Genomic DNA, 26,866 nt, shown 5'->3' with positions numbered 1-26,866 from the left:
CTCTCGATTAGTTGTTCATATGCAAACATACATCTATGTTTAATACTATTAGGATATTTAGGAATTTAGTAATGGTTGTTTTTTAAAGTTTTTTTTTATAAATATATTAAAATAATATTTTTTTAATTTAAAAAATTATTTTTAATATTAGTATATTAAAATGATTTAAAAACATAAAGAATAAATTTAAAATAAATAAATAAATTTAAATTTTTTTAAAAATACAGAAAAAAAATACCCTAAGCCATCAAAACTAATTGGTGTGCTTCTATTGGTTGGTGAGACACACCTAGTTGTGGCTTGAAAATGCTTTTCGTCGTGCTCGAAGTATTTTAAGCAGGGTTAAGGCTCCCGTGAGGGTGAAACTCGTTTATAAAATCTTAACAAAGTCGATCGGGGAATGCAGGCAGGGACTTAAAAAATGATCGGATGCAGGTTTTGTTTGAGCTTTAGGCTCTGATGACCAGTCCCTAAAAAAGGAATATTTTGTATTCTGTTCGTTGGATAAATTAAGGGGGTTAGGCTATAGCATATATAGCCTGTCCTTACCTGGGGCCTTGGTTTCCATGGCAACAGACACACATGGTAAGAGATAACATAGCGCAGTGTGCATGTGACAGAAAAACAACAAAAGAAAAGGTGACATAGATCACATGAACGATCTTCTTTTTCTCTTGAACGTACATAAGTAATGACATGCTTGAATCTTAGATGGAGCGGTTGCGTTTGCCTTAGAGTGTTTTTCTCTTGGAGCGTTTAGTTTGAAATATACACGCCGTGAGGGAGAGGAGGAAAGGGAGAGGACATTCTCCACTCCTAATCGGAGGGCCTTGGAAGCTCTCTTTCGCTACATGCGAGCCTGGCGCTCTGAAGGGCATGTGAAATGACATGTGTTTGCCTGCCTAAAAGGGTCAGTCCCGACACAACTTATGTGGCCATGACTCACGAGGTCAGTTAATTTTGATGTTGACTGGACAGTCATAAGCGTGACTGGTATTGCAATTATTTTAATGTCAGAAAGTTATTTCGAAATTGTATTTTAAATCATTAATCACAACTCCAAAATATAATTCTTTAAAGAATAATATAAAATATAATTTGAGATATTATTTAATGGATATAAAATATAATTTGAGATATTATTTAACCGTTTATAATTTTAAATTAAAGTTTAAATCTCATAATTTTAACTTATTTTATAAAAATTAATTATAATATAAAATCAATCTATACAAAATTTCAAGACTAAAAAAATTTTATTTCAAAAAATATATTAAAAAATAATATAAATTATATCATGAAACCTCATTTAATAATTTAAAATTTTGAATTAAATTAATTCTTTAATATATATTTTATACAGCATATAAAAGTAAAATAGAATATCGTTTTCATAGTGTGCGTGTATATCCACTGTATTATACAATTCAAGAGTTCTAGATTTCAAATCCTATCTTTCTCAAGTCATTGCTGACCCAGAGGGGAAAAAAATATAATTGAGAAAATCAGTCCTAGCTCAATTTAGTAAATTTATTACAGTTATATTTTTTAAAAATCCCAAAATCAGGAGGCGTGTGCGTAGACACTGATTTTCTTAGAAAACTTGGATAATATGTCTCTAATCAGCAAATCAAACCTCGTTTTAGCTTGAAATAAAAACACCATTCATAGAAGGCCGTGTGTGTATAAATAAATACATGGCGACCTTGAATTTGTAACTGAAGAACTTGTATTCATTAGCTTATCGTCTTCAATCAAGGAGATGCTAACCTAACTCCTTCCCTTTTCTTGGTTTACATGATAATTTTTAAAAATACCAAATTAACACATAATTTAAAGTTTTAAAAAAATATAAATCGAAACAATCTCCAGTTTTCACTCATTATTCTAAGGGGTGTGCACATGCACGCGGGCGCGTGCGGCTTATAGACAGACAGAGAGGAGGAGAGGGTCAGCCACGAGAGGCTAAAGGCAGGTACCCCATGTGATGAAAAGGCTCCCCACCCCCCGCGCCCGGTAGTTATGGCAGTTAAGTGTCACCAAAAGCCATGATAAAACCAAGACCGAATTCAAGGGTCCCTCGCTCATGACATGAGCTACTGTTTTCTCCGTGACAACCTTGTTCGATTCTGTGGTCCGAACATAAATGGGTTGAAATTTTTATTTTTTTATATTCTTGTATTATTTTAATACATTTTTATATAAAAAAATTTAAAAAACAAACATGCTAATATATTTTTAAACACATCCCCAACCCAAACACCTAATAAATAAGAGATAGCCCAACTTGTAATTTAAAATATAATTTATATTATAATCTCGTGACAACCAATTGTTCTCCTACAAACCACACACTCTTCAAACGTTAATGGGCACGACACGTTTTATATTTCATGCCATTACAATTTCCGAACCTTGGAATAAAGATCACGGCATAAAACGACAACGAACAAATCTCATTTATTGATGATGAAGGAACCAAATCCCAAATGGCTTTCGTTTCGGATTCAAAATTATTAATATTATTATGACAACAGGAAGATGTTCAAACTAAAATAGAACCAAACTCACGTCTCATTACATAATTGGTCTTTAAGAGATAAAGGCAGCCCGCCCTTGTGGCATTATTGGACCACAGACCCAAGTCTTGAACCGACCATTCAATGACGGGTAATTATCAGCTCCCTTAGTAGTTAAGGATTCTCCATTCAGGACAACACCACCCAGTCAAGGCGTGAATCCTCTTCGGTCTTAAGGAGTAAATGTTCGCTTAAACAAATCTAGAGATCAGGTGGGGTCCAGCACCAAATCCGATTGCCTTGTTGTAAAAGGTTTAAAAATACTGAAAGATACTTTCCACACCCTAAGGTTGGCAGTTGGGATTAGGTAACTTATTTTATTATTTTTGTTTTGTTTCCCATAGGCCAAAAGCCTTTCATGCGCTGTGACTCCTTTGATAGGTCAATGGGTGTAGTAGGCATGTTTGCAGTTGTGAAGATGGTTATTTTTAAGGTATTAATTATCCCGTTATTTGTTGTAGAATTAAAATAATATACTTATAAATAATAATTTTTATTACTTTTTTTAAGATTTTTTTGTTGATTTGATGTCTCTCGCTGTATAAAGTATAACAAAATATCCTTTTATTTTTTCTTCAACGTGGGATAAAATTATTTTTATTGTTACTGTAACATCTCTTCAAAATATCTAATCCAAAGATTAGCCTTTCACTATCTGAGTGTCAAAAAAAGACCCAGCATTTACCACTCATTTTCAATGGGGAGGAACACATGCCTGCTGATTGTTGAAGAATCTACAATCTTCATGCAGAGACGACAGAGACCAACATGATAATATCGCCAAAAGAAAAAAAGAAGAAGATGGAAAGAGGATTCTGGATAGTTTCCAATGACATCAAGTTATGAGGTCACCTTCGCGGGAAGGAAGAAAGCACATGATCTATCAACCTCGTAGCCCAACGGGTATACGGGTGGCGGGATTGGAGCTACTGTCAGCCCACAGGGCAGATTTATAGAGTTTTCAAGGGGCGATTCAAGCCTGCCCGCTAACTGGTAGCTTCGAATGCACCGCCTTTTCTAAGTTCTTAACAGTGTTATCAAAACATTGGCCGGTTCAGGCCTGACCTGATCTAAGACCCCAGTGATGGCCTGATCAACCCATGTGCCAAACAAAACGATATCGTTTTAGTTGTTTTTTTAAAAAAAAATTCTTGAATTGACCTGGACAAGAGTTTCTCCCGAGTGCAGCCAAGTAAAGAGATAACCTATGAGATCAGGCCAGACTGGTTTAATAACTACGATGAAAGGGGATTTCTTTTAGGCATGTGTCCATAAAGCAACAGCCAGTAAGACTTCATCCTTCTGGAAACACAAAGCAAAATCATCTCATGCATTATGTTTGAGTTCACAGAAATCTAAAAGCTCCCTCTGTAAATTTGGATAGCAGTAAGGTGATGGCCAAGATCAAGTAGAGTCAGAGAAAGGAATCTCCGGATGCTTGCAGCAGATGAAAATCTTTTCATAAGCAACATCCCTCCTCTACAAAAATCCTATTTTATCCAAAAACTAATATACAAAGAAACCAGTGCCGAAGTCTCGATTTAGGCCTGTTCCCTTTGTTTGTTCCCTTCAAAAACTAATATACAAAGAAACCAGTGCCGGCCTGTTCCCTTTGTTTCTAGGATAGATGGGAGTAGTTTGTTACAAGAAAAACATTGATGTTTCTACTGATAGGAGAGCATGCATTGATATGAACATCTAACCTATGATGAACTTGCATTTATAACAAGAGTCTGTTACAACTTATATTTCTGCAATCCATACGTCGTCCAAGGGAGGGTAGCAGACATTCTATGAATTGTAGGATTGCAACTCGAACCTGTAACCTCCTTAACCTTAGAATGGCAGTTTACAAATCAAGAAGGCCAACAGATAATACTGCTTACCTGTTGGTTACCAACACTTGAACAGATCCTCATAAAGGCTAGTGTGGAAGTGAGAGTCCTTCCTAAAAGACAGGCTCGCATATCTTTTACCCTTTCCTTGGGCTCAATGATGTAAAGTGGCAGAGAGCAACCTCCAAAATTGATCGCCATCCAGAAAGTATACCTACAATAATATGTTCTAAAACCGTACACTTTATGAGCACCAAGAAGCCTTCCAATCAAATTAGTTTCCACAATCCACTTCCAAGAGAGTAATCATGATACCACCATGCACACACAAGCACACGAAATCCATCAGAAGAAAATTTAAATTGGCAAGAAATTACCGGCGAACTGTTTAGGATGGCTAGTGTAAGAGAGACGTGGAACGTGCACATGAAGCTCTTTTCCAAAGCGCTAGGAAGATGTATACTGAAAGCATATGCCCAACAAGGTTGATATGCCGTTAACTGAGTGCGCCATTGAGATCAGATCACCAACAAAAACAAAAGTCCCACCACATTTATGCTCTGAAAAGCCTGAAGCTTCAGAAGCTGGAAATGAACTTCTTACTGGTTTCAGGCATTCTGGACCATAAGGGCTTGCATAGGTGATCTCCACCCATATAGACCCTGGTAGTGGAACAGGGCTTAAGCATGAGTCCCCCTAAAGACGATGCCAAAAACGAATGAAGTTGCGGCTAAAAGTAAATCACTACATTTTCTTTCAAAATAATGTCAGACAAAGGCAATAGCCTTGTTGAATTTTGCACCACACAATGGCCATTAAGAAAAAAAAGATAACAAATAAGAAAATCCAGCTAAAGGTAGAAGAAATTATGGCATTGAGGCTTGACCTCAAAGGGTTTTGATTCAGGTAATGCCTTCCTTTGGTTATTTCTGTCACTCGCCCCTCACCACATTTATTGAGCTCGACAACATCCTTAGCATTCAAGCAGTGCATACGCTGTCTTCTGCTTAAACCATCTTCAATATTGACATTATCTGATTTGCTTGGATCGAACCATTGACTGGCCATAAATACAGTAAGGTCGTCAGGGCAGGCAGATTGATTTTCTATGAAAAAAAAGTCTTGTTGATTTCTTCTACCACAGAAGTAGGGACACAGTAACCCTTCATTCGATGAACCGTTGCAGGACCTTCAAGACTTTTTGAAAGATTTGAACTTTGTAGTGTCTGTTCGTCTGTTAGAGCAGTGATCTCCATCCAATCTTGTTCATTATGGATTCGTTTGCCGTCCAAAGATACGATTGCATCACCAGGAGACAGATAGCCAGACAAAGGAGAGGTAGAAGGTACATCAAAAACCTCTTCCAAGTAAAAATCACAAATGCCACAAGAGGGAAGGAAAATTGTTAGCCAGTATGTGTGTGTAGATGCACACACATACACATGATTAAACAATTAAATATGTCTGTGTATCATACCATGGGGCTTTCACCATGGATGTAAAGGGGACACAAGATCGAGGGCACAAGGAATAACATCAGTCCGCAAACTGCACAACTCTGTAGCAAGCTTTAAGTTATGAAACCATGACATACATGTCAATTCAAGCTATAGCATGACAAGAATCAAAGTTGTCAAAAAAAATCAGGCAAGATTATGAAAATCTGGGAAGGAATGGCCTTAACAAACGAAGCTTCATCAGTAAATAAGATAATACAGCATAAGCATACCACAGCATTGTGTCAAACGCCAGTCCAGGACACACGAAGTGCAGTAAATGGTTTAAGCAACTCATGATTCAAAGTCAACAGAGCACCAGGAAACAGTAATGCAAGAAAAAAAAGCAATGAACTCAGTCGATACCTCACTGCTTCCCGATGAAAAGGTGCCTACAGTAACAAGCATGAGAATCTAGATTTCTGCATATTCAGATCTAAAACTTGAGATTCACAAACTTATCCACTCTCACCATCCCGTGTTAACCAGTCACAGACGCAAATAGTTTGTCAGTTCATACATGTAAATTTTAGCTTTCAGCTTTACTCATTTGCTTCTGGTGGTCACCTGTGCTTCATTGGAATTAATAATTTAAGTTCGTCGGAATTTATCTCCATATAATAGAATTATAAAGTGTAAAAAATAATTATATTTGTGAATAATTATAAAGTGCACGCACAACCATACGGAGTGTTTCAGTCCAAAAAGACAGCAACATTAACATTAATTAAAATTAAAATTAACATTTTAACATTAACATTAACATCAATTAACAAAAAGCTAAAACATAGTGGTGTTTTACTGTTCTTTCTTTGTATTAATAGCAATTTTATAATTTTAACAACTTTTTGGTAGTATATAAGAGGTATTTTTTTTAATTTTATGCATTTTATTAAAAAAAAATTATTTATTTATTTATTTATTTACTTTATACATAGTCTATTTATGACCATTACTTTTATTCTTATCTTTATTTATTCGTTGTTTAATAATAAATTATTTTGTAACAAAAAATTAAATATGTTTTTATTTTTTTTCACTTTACACTTGACTCATGCACCACTATTATTTTTATTCTTATCATTCATTCATTGTTTTCTAATTGTTTTTATTGTGATTTTTTTTATTTTTTTGCTCTATACTTGGTTTAATTATCATCATTTTTGTTGTTTTTACAATCATTGTTTTCTAGTTTTTTTCTTTTAAATAGCTTTAAACTTGGCCTATTTATCACTATTGTTTTTGTTATTATTGACAAAAAAAAAAAGCTAATGTTTCCATTTGCATTTTATTGAATGTGTGCTATATTCACAATTTATTTCTCTAAAATAAAGCTAATGAAGTCTGCCTTATTAAATGTTTACAAAACCTTTAAATAGTTTAGATTTCTACTAAAAAATAATAAAAAATCTAAAAGCATAAGGGAAATTGAAATATTATCCGAAATAAATTAAAAAACCTAAGAAAAATAAAAAAAAAATAGCCTACACAACAATCTTACAAGAGCAACAGTAGTACAATAAGCAATGGAATGACATTTTAATATAAAATCTTCATATAGAATTACCTAAAAAATTTAAGTCTGATCCAATGGTTGAATCTTTTGTTATAATTATTTTAAGTAGTAAACCTATTCTAGTATGACCAGACCTTTTCTTAGACTTAAACATGTCTAACTACTCTATAAAAGTATATGTTAAATCATCCATACAATCTATTTGGATTAAATCCCCATCTAGTCATGTCAAATCCTTACATGAGTGTTCGCAACCTTTAATTTCCACAAGTTTGAGTGCATCAAGTTGTTGTTGGGAAAATAATAAAAAAAAGATCAAAATTAATAAAAAAACATCCATTTCATTGTTTTTACCAGAGGGATAGTTTTTACATACTCGATCTTTAATGCTCAAAGATTTTATGTTTAGATCATAAAATTTATTTTGTTTGTAGTTATTATGTGTTGAAGGATGAGAAAAAAAGTTACTGTAAAAAAAGATAAAAGAGAAAAATATTTAATTGAGAATATCCTAATAATAAAAAAGAAAAAGGTTGATACTGGTTTCAATGATTGAGTAGAATTCAATGAAGAAAGTTTTAAACTTAAGCTTTCATCTTGTCAGAAAAAGTAAATCTACATTTGAGAAATTTTTTTATGTTTATTTTATTGATTTTATAGTATTTTAGAGTTAAAATGGATTTACCTAGATTGTTATAATGTTTTTTTAAATATTTTTATATAAAAATAAATTAAAAATCAATACATCGACCCAACTTCAATGGATGGATAAGGCAACATCCATTTTATTCATGAAAATTAAGTTCACAACACATTATTCATATATATATATATATATATATATATATATATATGTATGCATGTGTTTTTATGTATGAAAAAAAGAATGTGAGATATGCAGGCTTGACATTGCAAAATCAAGTGCATTTGGACTCCTTTTTGGGGCAAGAAGTGTGACTTAATCTTTGTAGGCCAACTTTTGGCCTCCTTTTATATTACCCTTTAATTATTATTATTATTTTTGAATAAAATTTATTATCAATAAAATAATTAAAATGATATTTATATTATTATCTGATTTTACCATAATTTTCAGAGAGGATTATATTTTTTATAATAACATTAAAAATTATTTTGTGAGTTGTTATTATTATTATTATTATTATTATTATTATTATTATATATGAATCTAACATGTAAAATTTATATATAGAAAATGCACTAAAGAATATTAATCAATAATAAGATATCTATTTTTTATTGTAAATAGTTACATGATTTTCTAGATTAATTATTCTTTTTCATAACATATAAATTATCGAGTTATGTTTTTTTTATTAATAATTTTTTTATTAACAATAAGTTTTTTTTGAAAAGCTATGATTATCACAAAAAAATATTTTCATCAAAATAAAAAAATAAACAAGAAAATAGAATTTTGATTCAAGAGATAATTTCTTCTCCTTAATTTAAATTGAGATTCTTATGAAAATTTACTCCAATGTCATCTATTTGTTTTATTGAAAAACATGACACTAATAGAAAAAATATTTTTGTAAGAAAATATATTAATAAGAAAATGAAAATTCACCTAGTGAAATATATTCATTTTTTATAAATTTTAAATCATTACTTTTGTAGCATATATCTATTAGCTATGTAACACACTTAAATAAAAAGTGATTTAAAAACTGCATCATCGCTTGCGACAAAACGAGCACATGCCAGGTGTCCTTGTCATGAGTTGTAAGAACAATGCCACTTTTATATTGGTTGGACGGCTGGACATATGAGTAAAGAGCTTCCAGCAACAAATAAAATTCTTTTTTTTTAATACTTAAAAAAATGGTGGCAGTAATATTCAAAATAACGTTAGATATGTAAATTAAAAAGAGAAAACTAGAACTGTTCAAGAAAACATTGTGCAAGGGACAGAGTATGCCATGCTTGTATGATACCATGGGCTTGTAATATATTTATGTGTCGTTGTAGATTTATAAAAAAAATATAAAAAATTATATTAAAAAATTGTTATAATTTATAATATTTTTTTAAAAAATTAAAAAGTTAAATTTTTAACCAGTTTAATATTAAAAAAATAAATTTAATAAAAAAATTTTGAAAAAAATCAAAACAAGAAAAAATAAAAGAAAAAAATCATAGAAAATACTATAGCAATCTACTGTGTTTCATTAATAAATCTATAGTTATAATTCTCAAGCAATTCAATATTAAAAATAATAAAATCGATAGAGAAAAATTAAAAAAATTATAAAAAAATCACATGAAAAAACACTGTAGTAAATCCACAGTGTTTTAATAAAAAAAATTACGAAGCTAAATTCTCAACTAGCTCAACATGAAAAATTAAAATCGACAAAGATAATTTTTGAAAAAAATAAAAAAAATTATAAAAAAGAAAAAACCATGCGGGAAAACACTATATCAATCCACAATATTTTTAAGAAAAAAACTATAAAATTACATTCTCATCTAACTCTATGTTAACAAAATAAAATTAACAAAAACAATTCTAAAAAAGCACAAAACAATGAAAAAAATAAGAAGATAATTTTTGGAAAAAAAGAAAAAAAAACGCGGAGAAAGTTAAAGCTAAATTCTCAACCAGCTCGGTGATAAAAAAAAATTCAATAAAGATAATTTTAAAAAAACACGTGGAGAAACACTGTAGCAAACAAAATTATGTGGGAGAATATTATAACAATTCATAGTGATTTAAAAATAAACTACAAAGTAAAATTATCAATCAGCTCAATTTAAAAAAAATAAAATCAATCAAAGCTATTTTGAAAAAAATAAGAAGTAAAAAATTCATAAAAAAACCATGTATGGAAACATTGTAGTAATTCATAATATTTTTTTTAAAAAAATTATAGAACTAAATTTTCAATCAGTTCAATATTAAAAAAAGATTAACAAAGATAATTTTGAAAAAAAATATATAAAAAAAGAATAAAAATGAAAAAGACAATCTTGAAAAAAAACATGTAAGACCAAAAAAAAAGGGGGGAAAGATGAAAAAAATGTGGGGAAATATGAGAAAAAAAAACAAAACATAAAAAATAATAAATAATAAATAAAAAAAACATGTAGGGAAAGTAACAGTACTTTCCCCGCATGTTTTGGAATATTAATTAATAGATTCTTAAGTGTTTCTTTTTTTATTCTTTAAAACATATTCTATATTGGTTATTATTTTTTTTAATTTTATTATTTTGTATTGGAATAACAAGAAATTAAGTTTTAAAATTTATTTTAATTAACTTGTTATGGATTCTTATGGTGTAAAAAAAATCTAAACATTAAGCTAATATTTGATTTAATGAAATATCATTTAAATTTGTTGCTTTTAATAAATTGAAAATTTGAGGATTATTTGACAATGAAACAAAAAAATAGTTTTTTATTTGTTTTTATTCACAAGGCATGGATTTTAAATTTTTAATCCCAATTTTTTTTCTATTTTAGTCTGATATTTCATTGATTTTATGCTTCAAATCCAATTTTATAAGAAGAGAAAGTTACCAAAAACATGAGAAAAAAAATAAAGTTATTAATTGTTTATGTTTCAATAATGAAAATAGTTGATTTTGATGTTATAAAGTTTCGTTTGATAATAAAAATTTTATTTAGATGTTGTCAATAAAAAAAAATGATTAGGGGCCTAGAACTTCTTATTTGGATGGTTTTTGATTTTTGATAGGTTAAAGTTTGTTTTGAGATTAAATAGAATTTTATTTAGGTTTATGGGTTTTCTTAGGTGTTAAAAATGATTAGAGGTCATTTGGCAAGTAAGATATTATTTTCAAGTAATTATAAATTTTTTAGTCAATTACCTTTTTTCTAAAAATAAAATCACACTCTAATTATGTTTTATTATTTTTCAGGCCTGCAATGAAACTCAATTTAATACAATGTTTTTAATAAGAAGATCGCATCCAATTTACCAAAAAAAAAAAAATATAAGAATTATTTAAATGTTTAAAATCTCGAACACGACAGAAAAGAGGGCTTCATTGCGATAATGGGGAAAACACTACGGACAGATACTAAATAGAGTAGAAATAAAATGGCTGTAACAGACAAGAGAAAAGGAGGGATTCAGCGGTGGGGCAACATTTTCTTCTGTTTCTATAAGTTTTTTAAAAATAATTTTTATTTGGAAAAGTATAAAGAGAATATTTTTATATATATATATATATATTTATTTAAATAAAATTATTTTATTTTAATTTTTTTTGGGTGTTAACATTAAAAATAATTTTTTAAATATGTTTTAAAATAAAAAACATGTTGAAAAATAACCTCTATAATAATACTAAACATTGTATATTGATTGTGTTTTTAGATAATTTTAAAGTATTAATATTAAAAATAAAAAATTATTTTTTTATTTTAATATATTTTTAAATGATAAATTATTTTGAAAAAAAATTAACATACTATAATATCAAATATCCTAAATTGATATAGTTTTTAATGTTTTTTTTTTAATAATTTTAATGTATTGTTATTAATTTATTTTAAATAATTTTGTTTTAAGTGTTTAAAAAAAAATAATATCCTATAATCCCAAACACCCCAAATGAGAGAAGAATCCAGTCTGCACTTTGAACACGACAGACAGGAAGGATTCTCCTGCTCTGTCAACTCTCAGGAAAGAAAGAAAAAAAAAGATCTCAAAGCACCCTCTCTACTGCCATCATCATCATCATAATCATCACCCCTTTCAGATTCACATACATAGAAAAACAGAAAGTGAAGATACAAAGAGAGAGAGGGACACAATTTGAAACAACACAAAGAGCTAAAAGTAGAAATCAATGATTTTGTTGCAGTCCCAATCCAGATTTCTTCTTCAAACATTATTAAATCGTGTACAAAAGTGAGTCTTTCTATCATTTGTCTTTATGCATCCATCCAAGAAATGATTTTTAATTTTACCACTGAGATATTTTGTTCTTTTTTTATTACTGGGTTGATTTCAGTCTTGAAAAAGCAGTTGAACTGGATTACCACTGGGTGGAGTTTAATGATGTTCGTTACCATATTCTGGTAATTACCAAGATTTTTTCATGTTAGTTTCCTTTCCTGGGTTTTCATTGTCTTCCTGGCATATTTTAGGTCATATCTTTGTTGGGTTTTCATTCTTGTTTTAGGTGTCAACGAAGAATCCAAATGTTTTGCTGTTATCCGTTTCATTACCAACTCCACCTCCAGAAGCTGTTTTCATGGGTGGACTCCCGGGTGGAGCCATTGAAGCTATAAAGGCTGCTTATGGTGTGGTTGTACATATTCTTGATCCTCCCAGAGATGGCTTTAACCTCACTTTGAAACTCAATTTGGCGAAACTTCCACCTGATGAAGGTTCTACGAGTTCCTTTCCTAAGGTCATTATTGCTTGCTATAATGCGTATGCCATGGCACGTAGCATGTTCGGTAGAATGTAGCTGATCATTTCCTCTCCACATTACATTACGTTGTAGCAAAACATGACACTAGGAGTTACTTGATAAACATTCTCATCTTCATTAATTGACTTTCTTTCTTTCTTTTTTCATCTTATAACGTTCATGAATTGTAGGAACTTGCTGATTTAACTTTCCTTTTTCGTCCTCTGTTAGATTGTCATCTAGTTCATGATGGTTTGAAAACTTTCTGACAATGTTATTGCCAGTGTCAAGTATGGTTAGAAGGTAATTACTAGGGAAAGTTCCATTGACTAAATAGGTTAATGAATTGGGAGGAATATGGTTACATTTGGAATGACACCAGGATCTCCTTGTAAAACATGGATATATCTTTGGTTATTACGAGAGAGTATGTTTAGTCCAAGGGCATTATCTCATGAATCCAAGTATTTAGTTTACTTGCACATTTTGATTGAAATCTAAAACTTTTCTCAAGCTTAATGTAGTTTTACTAGCTCCAGGGAGTAGAATAAGAGAAATATACAATTAAACATGTTTTCTAAAGGCTTGCTTTACGTTGTTTGTCTCTAGGTTTAGGGTTGATTTGTATGCATAAAGGTTCTCTTTTCATATGATAAGGAACAGTCTGCAATTCCACCTCAGAAAAGCTGTATGATCACCTGGTGAAGGTTTAGCAGCCTCTCAGTAAGAGATACATCTACGTTCATTATCTGGTCCAAATGTGTTACTAATGGACGACATGAGTATTGCCCTTGGACATCTGTGACATTCACTTAGAAGGGTTAATTCATCTATTTTTCAATCCACTGGAAAGACCATCGTTAGCCAAAGAAGCAGTCCATAGTTGAGAGGCTCTGGAAAATGTATCATAGTTGAATTCTTCCCTTTTCTTGTTCTATTACATACTCCCTTTCCACTGGTTGTGTCTGATGTTTCTCTCTCGCCTTTATTCCTTCTACCAGCCTTTTTATCATTTGTTTCCTGTGTTACAAGGGTTTGGGGACTGGAATGAGGGCAGGATCTGGCAGTGATTGATATAGAACTGTGGAGAGGAGAGGGCTAAACATGAGGATGTCACCCCGTGGATATGAGGAACTGTATGATGACTTAAACAACACGAGAGGAAATCCATCTCTAAATTGATAACCAGTCTCAAATTCTCAATTCATCAATAAAAAGTTTTTTTAAACAGAATATAAACACACAAAAAATGTCCTATTTAAAAGAGGAAACAAACTGATACTTCTGATTGCTAAAAATTTCTTAAGGGCACAAAAACTCTCAAACAATGACAAATTTAGAGAAATCATTAAATCATAATGAACTTGATGAAACATTTTCTTCTTGTACGACATCAATTGATGCTTCTATATGACTCAAAAATTTGTCAGGACAATAGCTGTTTGTTTTATACACAGACAAACATTAGTGCAAGCATTGAATCTCTCAAAAGGGTTTGATAGGATCAAGTCAACAAAATTGCCTTATGATTATGAAATATGTTGTGGAGAATTGAATGGCTGGTGCAAATGCTGTTACAAAACCCTATTTGTCATTTGGATGGTGGGACAATTTTCTTCTGTTCTCTTTTTCACTCTCCTTGCAATTGTGGGTGGTCCCTTTATAGCAGCCATGCTATTAAAGTGGCAAGTCAACTGCTCGCAGCATTTGAATGTTCCTTTCTGCTCATGAATGCGTTGATTTCTCTCTTTATGGTGCTGGATTCATTTTTCTACTTTATTGATTCATGTGTGTGATTAGGTTGTGATTAAGTTTCAGGTTTTTGTTCATTTTAATGGCTGTTATTAATGTTGTTCTTAGAAAGTGTACTGTTGATATTGTGCAGAGCACAGGTATGCTCTCTTGGTAAAGATTGCATCTGTTAGGGAAGTGGTGCTAGGTGCTCCATTAAGAGTAGTTTTAAAACATCTTGCATCAAGGACTGTTGTTCCTGATGTAGATCGGGTGCTGGCTCTCGTGCATCGGCCAAAGGAGTCTTTCTTCCTTGTTTCTCAGGTATGAACATAAGTTCAAAGTGTATAGATTGTGTTACTCGAACTTCATCATTTACCTTCATGCAGTAACCTTTATACCTATGGAGAATATTATAGCTAGCATTTTGGGGTGCAAAGAGGGGAGCCTTCCTCCCTCTTATTTGGTGTTCCTTGATTTTTATATTTATTTTATATGTTGCAAATGCAGGATTGGTGAATTTTTTTTAGTTTATTTTCATATCCTTCAAAATAGCTTCCACTCCCCATGTGACTTAATTAATGTATGCATTGAACAGTGGTTGCCTTCAAGAAATGTCATTGCTGGAAGTTGTCCTACTCCTTTGAGTCTCCTTCCTCTTCCATTTTTTTACCAGCTTGTATTAGCTTTTTTATTTTACCTTGAAAGATTGATTTTCTATTTCAAATTCATTTGGCACTATGTTATTAATAAAAATGTAATTTCTTGGTTACGTCATATTATTTGTTTGTCATGTGACTCATATCTAGCAACATGAGAATAACCATGGATTGAAATTTAACTGAGTGAGAAATTATAATTGTTTATGGCAGCCAGACAAGGTTACCGTGGTGTTTCCTATGAGATTCAAGGACTCCGTAGATACTGCTTTTGCCACTTCCTTCCTTCAGGTACTCTATGTGTAGATATATTTTACTGATCCAGGTTGCATCTCAGAAATTGCTTATATGTGGGCAATGGACAAATAGTGTTACTAATACAATTGTTGTTGATACTAACATTAGAGATATTTATAATTCTGTTGCCAAGGCTGCTTAGCACACTCTTCTTGTGTAACCATTCCTGGTCAACTTCTTTCTTTTAACATTATTGAAGCACTGATTTCAATTCAGGAATTTGTCGAAGCCAGGCGTGCAGCTGGACTTAATAATGCTCCTCCTTGCTTGTGGTCTCCTACTCCCCCTCTTGAATTGAATGAAGCCTCTGCAGAAGCATTGTCTGCAAATGCAGGATTTGTTTCTTTTGGTAATGTCATGGGAATTGCTATAGTTAGTTGCCCTTTTTTTTTTTTTTCATTGTCAGTGTAACAAATGGGGCCATGCTTAAAACAATGCAGTCATTTTTCCTCGTCATGTGGAAGGCAAAAAGCTGGACAGAACAGTGTGGAATTTATCAACATTTCATGCATATGTTAGTTATCATGTTAAGGTGAGGTGCCTGGCAAATTGCTCCAACTATTCTTTTTTTTTGTTTTTGTGGCTGTTTCACATACTTTGGAATCTCAAATAACAAGCTCGCACACACACACTGACAGAAAGATAACTTATTTTGGCTCCTTGAATAACACACAAAGTCCTTGTTGCAATATACGTGAACATGAAAGTTCTAATGGCCTCCATTTCTACCCAAAGTAGAAAGAAGGGGTGTAGCAATCCATTTATACCCAAAAGTAGAAAGAAGGGGTTGCATTGCTACATGAGGACTTCAACATGCAACACTGCCCTTGAGTTTTAATGTTGTTTCTCTAAGTTTCTGCCATGCTTTGTGGAGATGCAATGATTATTTTTCAAAATGGTTCTGGGATTTGACCCATTTGTTAACCAGATTTTGCATGTTTGAAACTAGGATAATGTGATGATCAGTTGAAATTTTTACTCTGTTAATCAGGAAATGAAATAGTATCATAGATTGTGCATGGCAAGATCTTTTTATTTTCTTTGTACAGACACATGACTCTTTGTTTGAACTTGTTTTCTTTTTTCCTTGTTGCTAATGTGTGCTTCAGAGTAGTTGGATGCATAAATTCATCATTTTAGCCAATCTAATTTTAGTTTCTATTGTTGTTTCATAAGAACCTTTGATATCAATAATAAGCTACTGATTTATGGTTATTGTGCTCCTGCTACCTTTAATCTGTCACTTAAATATATAATTATTCCATGCAAATTCATCAACAGTGCTCGGAGGGTTTTATGCATACTCGCATGCGAAGACGTGTAGAGTCTCTTATTCAGGTAAAATCTTCATCTTTTGCAGTCAACCCTGCTTGCTCATTTTCTCTGTATAGCCTGCCTTGGCAGAGAGATTTTCTGAGATGTAGTCTGAAGAAATTTAGATCTGACAAGACAACTGGTTTTTTCACAACCAAATAAATTTAGAGCAGTTTTTCTTACCTTTGCTGTGCATTTGATCTTAAGCAACCATGTTGCTACTTGCTTGCAGGCTGTGCAGTGTCAGCACTCTCGCATATTAAGTTTAGGATTGTCCAAACCCTGGTAAAGGGTGGATTGGGATTTAGGGATAGAGCTGGATAGGGGATGGCTACTTCTTAGGACCTCCAGTTGAACCCAAAAAAAGGAAGTTTAGGTTTGTTAAGCTGCAATAAAGCATCAAGGTAAGGCTAGAAGAGGTCTACAGTTGATGCTGGGAAACAGAGCCATTGCATTGTTCTGTTGTTTTTCCCAAGTGAAGCCTAGCAACTCACTGGCCTAGGTGCTGGACCTCGCAGGTGTTGTTCTTGATGCAGTGTGTTGATCCTTCTAAGTCTATATGCTCTACGAATGATCATAACTCCTAAAATCCAAAATTAATGCCCTGGTTGAAATATGGCTGTTTGGTTGGTGACAGTGATAGGAACAATAACCTTACTGGCAACTTAGATAAAGCCACAACAACGTTGACAGTGATAGGATCACATAACCCTACTGGCAACTTAGATAAAGCCACAACAATGGTGTCAGTTAAGTGGAAGGCTAAAACTTGCAATTATTGTTGGCAATTCCTGAAACTGTTGCCTAAATGACTACAGAAGCAGAGTCTAAACCTTTGCTTTACAGTGAGTCTTTACTGGAATTGCCCTCTTGGATATTCTCATGTAGTTATCCAAGGATTATGGGGATAGGTTCAGATAATTAGGGCCCACGAGTTTACTTGCATGGTTTTTGCTAATCAGTGATATAGACAAAAAAAAAAAAAAAAAACCTTTTGTGCTCTTCCTCATAGTAAAGGGCTTATATAGAATTCATGTTGCATCACAGGCTTTGGATCGTGCAAAACCAGGTGGAGAGGAGAAAAAGAAATCACCGAATAGCAGATCTTTTAAACGGCTGGTATGTCATAATATTTCACCTCCTTGATGCTTTAAAGAAGTTGATAATGTTAACATATTCTTTGTAATATCTATGCTCAATTGTAGAGCCTCAGTGAAGCTCGAGCTAATTCAATTTCGTAAATGTGGAATTCCTGTGGCTCCTGTCGAAGATACGATGATGCTTATCAAAGAATTTGCCAGAATCAATTCAAGGGAGGCTGTTACGAGTGTTTTATCTTTCTCTAGAAAGGGGAAAAACTAAAAGAAAAATGAAGAGGAGATAAAAGCACCGCGTTTAGTTGCCAATATGTGTACACTTCTGGTCTTTTGTTGGCTCTCTGTTAACCAGAAGGATCCTATTTCAAATACTTTTTCAATCTGTTTTAGGGAGTTTATTTTTCTCTGAAAACATAATTTTGTTCAAGCCTTTTGCTTCAGTATTTCCTTCAATCTGTTGATAAGATTTATACGGAATAGAGATGGTGTTAGAATTTTGCTTCAATATACACGCGTCGAAGACAAGTGCTTGCTAGGTGTGCACCTGGCTTCAACAGATCTAGGAGGCTCCTGGATTAAACAGTGTTTTTTTTTAAAAAATTTATTGTTTTTTAAATTATTTTTATATATATATATTTGGATTTTTTTATGTGTTGATATTAATTTTATATACTTCCAAGAAAAAAACTTGAAAAATCAACTATTATTATATTTCCAAATACCCTCGTAAGATTTTATTTTCCTTTCTCAATCACGGAAGTATAAATAAAAATGTAGAAAGGAACAGCAAAAATATATGCTCATCGTCGGTTTTTCTTTTCTTTTGGTGAAAAGTATGCAATATACCACATGGTAGATGCAAGAACACCAGACAAATAAATGTCCATGGATGAAAATTAATAGAAGGGCCAACAGGGTAGCCGAGTAGGTAGCTAAGGAAGTCAAAACAAATTCGTTGCCATTGTTGTATTGAGCTTCAAATCATCCTCCACATCTATGCAATCTGTTGTCACTTGACTGCTCCCATATTGGGGCCTTTTGGTGGAATTTCTCATTCTTCTGAGTATGTTAAGAGAACCATGCTGTTAATAGTGTTGACATGGAGATGGATTTTTCGGTGTTTCTGAAGGTTTGAATAGTGGATGCTGCACACACAATAGCAGGAAAACTATGAATCCTTTCTTCGTAATAATATCATACTTCTAGATTGAATCCAGCAAGTTCAAGTTCATCTCTTTACCGTTGGGTGTATTTTGAGGGGAAAAAACAAAACAAAACAAAACTCCTCTTCTTTCTGTGTGCATGTTGACGAGAAAGCTAATTTTGGGAAGTGAAGGCTTGAGAGTCGGATAAATTTCATAAGAAATGATCGAGCATTTGCTATATTTGGAATCCCCCCGTTTATAACAATTACCTAGCCTAGATTTTTAGTTTCGGTATGGTATCTGATGCATCAGTGTTTGAGAATCGCTCTATATAACAGTTGTTCTGGTACGAAGTGTGTTGTGGATAGGATGATGCTGTCTTACCATAAAATCAGCTAGGTTTGTGTGGTGTGGCATTTTCTTCCATCGCATCACAGTTCCAAAAAAAAACTCAAGTCCTTGTAAACTGTCTTGTACCATGCATATCCAGTTGCACTAACAAAGCTTGTAACTGACTTTTCTAAAATCAGGCCTGTTTCTCTTCTATTTAAGACTCCACAAGCTAACAAACAGATACCATCGGACGCAACTATACGTCATCAGCACAAGATTTAATCTTTTTCTCAGTTTTCAACAATGGGTTCCTTCAGGAATGGAGTTTTGATCTTTGCTACCATTTTCTTATGCAGCTTCTTGCATTTTCCTTCTCAGACCGAGGCCATGTCACGAGCCAAAAGTCTGAAAATCATGGCTCAGATTTGCAAGCAAACTGAGAACATTGAAGTATGCCTGCAGGTTCTGTTGTCCCGCCCACAAGCATTGTTACGCTATGATTTGATGGCCATGGCGGAGAATGCCATACAACTATCAAGAAAAGAATCGAACGATACAGTCAATTTCTTTAATAACTTGGCCAACAGCAAGGACACAAACCCTGCATTTAAGCTGGTCCTTAAGAATTGTATATCCAATTTCAAAGAGGGGCTTATATTCCTGAACCTCGACGGGCTGGAAGGTCGGACGGCAACCTTTGATATGCATAACGCTTATGATAAAGCTTTTGCTTGTGAAACAGATTTGTCTGCAAACAAAGTTGCAATTGACTTGGTTCTAGCTAGAATCAAGAAATGGAAGGATGTCTTTTCAGTTGCGATGGCAGCGGCTGGAGTTCTTGAAGACTCTCTTCCAATCCCTGAATAGTAGTAATTCCTGATTTGAAGATTAGGATAACATTATTATTATTAATTAATTAATGTGTAATTTCTAGCTTGCTTGCTTTGAAGATTTGGTGCATTTGATTTAGGCAACGAGGGATTTCACCGAGTTCTGCACACTTGAGTTTCAGCAGAATCATTCGCTAATGCGTTTGGTCTGCTAGAACCATGGGTATCTGAATGCTAATGTTGCTTGTGCTTTTCTTTCCTTCTCCTGTGGCTCCACTGACAGCAGATTCGGCGAGCTATATCATCTTTACCTGGTGTAAGAAACTTCTTTATATTTGCAAGAAGCGATCAATCTGAAGAATGGAGGAAAATTCCTGGAAGCCACCTTTTTGTCCTAACACATCAAGGATGGCATATTCCTTTTTGGTAACAGGCATGCGAAGATGTCATATGACGTTCCTCTACGTGTATCCTGCATTTTACGAAGATCAATAATGACTTTACCTTTTCTCCTATCCAATTAGCTGCCAAGGGATTCACTAGAAAGAGCTCAATTCGTCGTCAAGTTAAAAAGAAGACAGAAAAGAAAACCTAAAAACTGCTTTGAAATGGACGTTGGGAAAAATGCAGGAGCAGTTTTGTACAGGAGTATGAACCAAAGAATTTAAAATCAAAACTTTTGACCCTAAAACAAAAACGAGAAGATCCTCCTCCTGTCTTCCATAAGCTTGTGAGTTCGCTAGCTGGACCAACCCATCTCGTGAAACCATTCAGCAATGGCTATGGATATGCTGTCACTCGCGTCATGCCTCTATCCATCTGTTGCTGCTGGACGGATCATGGCATTTGACCCACAACATGAGCCCTGCCACATTAAGATTTAAGCCTCCCCGCTTTCCTCTCTGCTAGTGATGTCATCACCAGCTGGGCAGGTAAAACTTCAAATTAGAGTGGGTGGACCCTACCCACTATGCATTAATAATAATAATAATTAAAAAAAAAAAAAAACACCAGCGTTGACAGACTGAAAGGGGCTTCTGCTTAGCTTCTCCATCTCTCTCTCTCTCTCTTATGATTAGAAAAGCATTTACTGCCCACTAATCGGAATCACTGTCCATGCTCTCCATCCCCTTCAACCCTCTTCGTTTTTGCTGCATGTGAAAAGGAACACAAACCAACCATCACAAACAAGCATAATATTAAATGCTTAATGGAATAACATAAAAGCTTTCCTCCCATCTATTCATGCCTCCAGGCCACCATCCCACCGCCCATCCTAATATGCTCCGTATAAATAATAATAATAATGTCATGTTTCAAGAGGAGGTCATGTCATGCAGCATCCATACCAGAGACTTGATTTATTTATTATTCTGGTTCCGCAGACAATTCACTTTACTGTGCAAGAAGATAAACCTTCCATGGATGAGTTCATTAGGTGAAGAGTTGAAGAACCCTTGAGTTGTTGGGAGACATGGATTAGGCTCACACGTGTACATAAAGTTGGACCTCGTGTGTAGCATGCTTAACACAAGTAAATGATAGACCAATGCTCGATGACAACAGCGTAATATGAGCCAGTGATTCCAAGGGATGGAGACATGGAGGTAGGTAAGCAAACAGAAAAAAAAGAAAAAAAAGAAAAGAAAAAAAAAGGCACATTAACACAAGTTCAAATAGCATAATCAGTTTACAAGAAAAGATGTAAGATGCAGAAAGACCATTACCTTCTTCACACATTTCTTCTCTCTAACCTCGTACCGACTCTTTGTCAAGTCAGAGAGCCACATCCCTGGAAAACAATACTGCCCAAATACACAAAATATAAAAACCACTATTTTTTTTCAATCATTCTTACAAGCAATATCAATAATTTTAAAGAAGATAGGCAAGTTTGTGATTACCTGAAGTGCTTTATCAATGTTCTTGGCCCTTTTTTTGGGTCTCTGGGGCAGTTTTGTGCCTTTCATTGCAAAGAAATCATCTTCCTTTTCCTTCCTTGACAGAGCAATATAAATTCTTGGCCACTCAATGACTTCATTGTTATTCACCTTTTCTCCTCCGCTAGCTACTACTGGTACTGAGGCCGGGTTACTATTTGTAGCCCCGGCTTCCTTTTCTGATTGAGCCCGAGTGGAATCAACTTGCCTCGTTTGATGATCGGCTACTACGATGGATCCATTTGGTTTCTCATCTTTTGCTGCTGACCTAGAGCTAGGCATCTTTCTATCAATATTTTCTGGTGTTGGAGGAGATCTCTTTCCTGCAGTAGATCTAGAAACACCCTTGCCACTGCCACCATTATTTCTTGATGGGGACCCATTACCAGCGCCCGATCGCTTTTCTAAATTCCTGGTCATGGCCACAAAAGAAAAAAAGAAGAAAGAGATGCAAACTTGCTGATGAGAAATGCTTTGGTTTGGTTCTGAGATACAAACAAACAAACAAACAAACAAACAAAAGTGGGTTTCTTTCTAGACTTGAAGTGAATATGAATCAACGGCAGAAAAGGGGAGGGCATAGAATTTAATACCCACCTAAAATAAGAAAAAGAAAAGAAAAGCATATAACCTTACTAGTCATCAATAGAAACACTATCACTACATAACTGTGTTCTAAGAACCAAAAAAAAAAAGAAGATAGAGGAACACATTTCACAAATACCAATAAAGAGCAATGAATTAATTAAGGTGACAGGTTTTTTTTTTTTTTTAAGAAAAAAGGAAATTTCAAATGGGGGAAAAGTCTCAAAAGAGGACAGAAGGGTCATGACCCGAGCAAGGGGCAGAAAAAAAAAGGCCACTGGTGGACGAGTGATACCTTGACCCCATCAAAACAGCAAGCACAAATGTTAAGCAAGATAAACCAAAAACAAAGCAAAAACAGGGTAGGCAGAGGTGGCTAGAAATGGAAATGGACTTCTTGGACACCAATCAAACCAACAAATAGGTTAAGAAAGATGAGAGATGGATATATTTCATATATTCTTCTCTCATCCTTCAAGGGGTTGAAAGGTTAATCACTTTAAAAAGAAGCTGCTCTTCAATAACTGGAATCAATGAATAGAGAAGCTAATAACAGCATACGTTTAGATCCCAAAACTTTGAAATGCTTTCCATATAAAGCAACAACCTCAACCTCAAAATAAATAAATAAAATAAAGAGAAGATCCACCAAATTATACCATCCAAGTAAATCCAGGGAATTTATACCAAAAATACATACAGGGCAGGTTTTCAAGCATCATACAGGGCAGGTTTTCAAGCATCAACAATATCTAGCACATAATCTTAAGAAATAAATTCATAATTTAACAAATACCCAACAAACTTAAAAGTCATGAAAACACCAAGAAAAAAAAAAACCTGTGAGAAAGAATCCCAGAATTTTCTTTCTTTAAGCTTCCACCTCTGGTATTAGTACTCGTAGATTGTTGTTGGGATGATGGTGGTGGAGGCGGTGGTGGCATGGACGTTGGTGAGAGCTTATTATCAACTCTCCTAGGAATCTTGTTGATGGGTTGTCTAGCTTGACCAGAAGATGACGATTCATCAGGAAAGGCCCTGATCTCAGACCTTGAAACTCTAGCTCTCTTCTTTTGTCCCCATTGCAACAGCACGTCACCGTTGCCACCACGGCTTGGGCTAGGACTTGGACTGGTACCATGTCTTTGTGTGTGATTGTGGCTGTTATCTGAATGTGGAGGACTGGTTGTACTGTTATTGTGGTGGTCTTGGTTTCTCAATGGGGATCTAAATCTGAAACCTTTAGTTTCAAAATTAGTACTTGTAGAACTGAATCCATTTGGGATTGACCTTCCATTCTCAACTCCATTGGGTTTTTTGCCATTGCTTAATGGAACACAATCTGGGCTTACTCTCTGATACCTGTACACATTACAGCAGTCATTCATTATCAATAGATAACGGAGAGATGATCCACAAGCCAATGCATAAGGATTCAAAAAAATCATCACAAACATACAGTGAACTTCGACGTCCAGAGATCATATCATTAAAAAGAGAAAAAAATAATCTTTTTCACAGCATTCGATGTATAAACCAAGATTAAAACATAATATTTTCATGTTTGATCTTTTAGCTACCACATCAAACAATCCATGCATTCATTCATTCTCAAACACAACCCAGGTTAATTTGAAAACAATCAGCCATAGATCAGTGAGTGAAAAGCTTTGGAAATAGAAATTGAAGTAATCAAAACAGCTCATTTTACTCAAGCAATATTAGGAGTGGAATCGCAAAGGAGAAACCAGAGAAACAAAGAATGGCGGAGCTCTGAAGTTGATGATAAATGAAGCTTCTTTTTTTTTTTTGGTGGCAGTCTGTTGAAAGGAGGAGGTTGAAACAGGTCTTCGACTGCAGTCCAGCAAGAAACGAGCATTACAATATGGAATTTGAAAGGATAAGGCCTGCCTAATCCAAGAATAAGCACCAGAAGTTTGAGACCAAAAAAGTCATCTTTGCCTTAACAACAGAGATTTTGAATCTTTGCATTGTCCACAGCAGCAATTGAAATTTGACAATGGTTGTTGATCGAAACGCAAACTGATCAATATCAGACCCCATATATTATCTGGATCTTATAGATAATCCAATTCGTTGAAAAGAGTGTTAATCTCACTCTTGAGGGACAGTTGATTATTCATCATATCATGTAGTTTGATAAAGAACTTGTCTTTGAAACACTGAATGCTTGTAGTTGCTTTTCACAAAGAAGTATGCAATCTGCGAACAAAATCTCATCTTTAAAAGACACAAATAAAAAACGAGCAAAAGCAAGCAAAACCCATGTTCATGTCTCCTCCTTCTCATCATGACCACCACCAACAAACAACAATAGCAGGAACAGTTATACCCGGATCCAACAACCAATCCATCTATTCAAAAGACGATAAAACTAAACAAAAAAGAAAGATGAAAGATCAACACCCAAAGCGGAATTCAGATTTGAACAATATCCAGATGATGAAGAACAGAAGAAGATGGAGGAGAAAAAAGAAACAAAAACAGACAATATTTGTTGAGGCAGCAAAGAACACGGACCTCATCATTATAACCAAGCAAAACACTTGTTGGTACAGCTATGTAGAACCTTAACGAGTTAAAAGGTGGGATCCTTAGTTTTTCTTTTAAAGGGATGTTATCTTGTCAGTCCATAGATTCATCAACAATGGCTTTCTCACCATTTCATCCAGCAAGACAAGGGAACTCAAAGAGAAACAGAGAGAAAGATAGATAGAGAGGAGGCGGAGGACATAAAGGGAAAAAACAGGGAGTGAGAGGGAGAGGAAGCCGAGGAAGGGCAGGCAAGCAGACAAGCAAAGAAGTGCATATATGTGGAGTTAAAAATATATGATAATACACAATGGAAAGTATATAAATACTTGAGAGGGTAGTCACTCCTCCTGCACACTACCACAGTGGCGTATGTGAGGAGGGGGTAGGAGGGTTTTCTTCTCCTCCTCCTTTTTTATTTGGGTTTGTTCCCCATGTTCTTTTTTTTAATCGTTCTGTTTGCTGCCTCTTGGGATCCAAGGCCATTTCATTCATTCAATAATACAATTCTTTATTGAACTATATGCAGCTTGCGCCAACTACTAGGGTTTCTTGTACTTTAGGCCCAACTCTGAACTCAGCCCAACAAACTTTCGGCTGAGTTTACAAGACCTTGTCAAGGTTTTCCTGTTAAATAAGGGTTAAGTGAAGCCACCCAATTTGGCCCTCAACTTATTTTTTTTTAAAAAAAATTTAAAACTATTTTATGTTTTAATACATGAAGATTTTTTTTATATAATTTTATGCACGGATTTAAGATTTAGACTTTATTATGATTTATGGAGGAAGAGTAATTTATTCTCTAGAGTTAAAATTTTATTCTTATAAAAATATTTTAAGAAATACCTGGATGCGGGCATTCAATGGAGAAAGTCCTTTGTCCCACCTTATTTGATCAAATTCGAGGTGGAGATAGGACTATTGACAAATATTTAAATATTAAATATTAAAGATGAGATCAGCACACCTCGATCCATTGCCGTTTCTAGTATTACCCTTGTCGAATTATCTTGAGAAATCGGTCGTGATATGTTGTCATCCAATGTTCTTAGAGAACAGAGTGCCAAGGAAAACAAAACAACGTGGGACTTGGCATTAGAGGGTCTCTTGTCCTCTAAAATGGCTTGCGGATTCTGATGTGATCCTTCCTTAATACATGCGAGGATTGGCAGTTTCACTCTAAAGATGATTGCAAAAGGACGATCTTGGCATGCATCATTCGGATTTCTCAATGGCAAACACAGATCCACTGATGTTGGGAGAACGAAGCTGCTTGATATTCCATGCTGTGTTTACATGTTTCCTCAAAGCAATCTTCTATTTGCTTTAATAAACTCCAAATTATGTTTCCTGAAATTTCTGTCGCATGCTTTAGATATTGTTTGTTTTTACATTTGAAGCTGTGTTGTATTTCAAAAGCATGATTAACTTAAAAAAAATCAACAAAATAATGTTTTTATGATGATTTTGATGTTAAAGCTGTGTTGTATTTCAAAAGCATGATTAATTTTAAAAAATTCAACAAAATAATGTTTTTTATGA

General features: G+C 33.9%; 2 protein-coding genes across 6 annotated transcripts; one reads left to right on the top strand and one right to left on the bottom strand.

Moving 5' to 3' along the window:
* Positions 1-12,025: 12,025 nt before the first annotated feature.
* Positions 12,026-18,443, top strand: LOC105110827 (actin-related protein 2/3 complex subunit 2A-like). 2 transcript variants are annotated; one of them, XM_011006000.1, is made up of 10 exons: positions 12,026-12,332; positions 12,436-12,484; positions 12,607-12,814; positions 14,726-14,895; positions 15,444-15,521; positions 15,744-15,876; positions 15,968-16,059; positions 16,809-16,865; positions 17,889-17,960; positions 18,047-18,443. In XM_011006000.1, exons 1-10 carry the CDS (start codon positions 12,271-12,273, stop codon positions 18,080-18,082), a joined length of 957 nt encoding a protein of 318 aa, XP_011004302.1. In that variant the 5' UTR covers positions 12,026-12,270; the 3' UTR covers positions 18,083-18,443. The 2 variants fall into 2 exon arrangements, with proteins under 2 accessions (XP_011004302.1, XP_011004301.1); XM_011005999.1 differs by having other exon boundaries at positions 12,436-12,502.
* A 2,388-nt stretch (positions 18,444-20,831) lies between these two features.
* On the bottom strand, positions 20,832-25,770 carry LOC105110826 (myosin-1-like). 4 transcript variants are annotated; one of them, XR_839539.1, is made up of 6 exons: positions 24,520-25,032; positions 23,612-24,133; positions 22,151-22,598; positions 21,974-22,051; positions 21,258-21,397; positions 20,832-21,170 (listed from the first exon to the last, which is right to left on the bottom strand). XR_839539.1 is itself a non-coding variant. In XM_011005997.1 (6 exons), the coding sequence occupies exons 2-6, from the start codon at positions 25,082-25,084 to the stop codon at positions 21,344-21,346; spliced, it is 1,146 nt and encodes a 381-aa protein (XP_011004299.1). In that variant the 5' UTR covers positions 25,085-25,146; positions 25,313-25,770; the 3' UTR covers positions 20,832-21,343. The 4 variants fall into 4 exon arrangements, 3 of the variants coding, with proteins under 3 accessions (XP_011004299.1, XP_011004300.1, XP_011004298.1); XM_011005997.1 differs by lacking the exon at positions 24,520-25,032 and adding exons at positions 25,041-25,146; positions 25,313-25,770 and having other exon boundaries at positions 20,832-21,397; XM_011005998.1 differs by lacking the exon at positions 24,520-25,032 and adding an exon at positions 25,313-25,766 and having other exon boundaries at positions 20,832-21,397.
* Between the last annotated feature and the right edge of the window lie 1,096 nt (positions 25,771-26,866).

The sequence above is a fragment of the Populus euphratica genome, unplaced genomic scaffold (assembly GCF_000495115.2).
Source record: "Populus euphratica unplaced genomic scaffold, PopEup_1.0 scaffold265.1, whole genome shotgun sequence".
NCBI lineage: Eukaryota > Viridiplantae > Streptophyta > Magnoliopsida > Malpighiales > Salicaceae > Populus > Populus euphratica.
The sequence above is the reverse complement of the archived record's forward strand: the minus strand, read 5'-3'. Positions and strand labels throughout refer to the sequence as shown.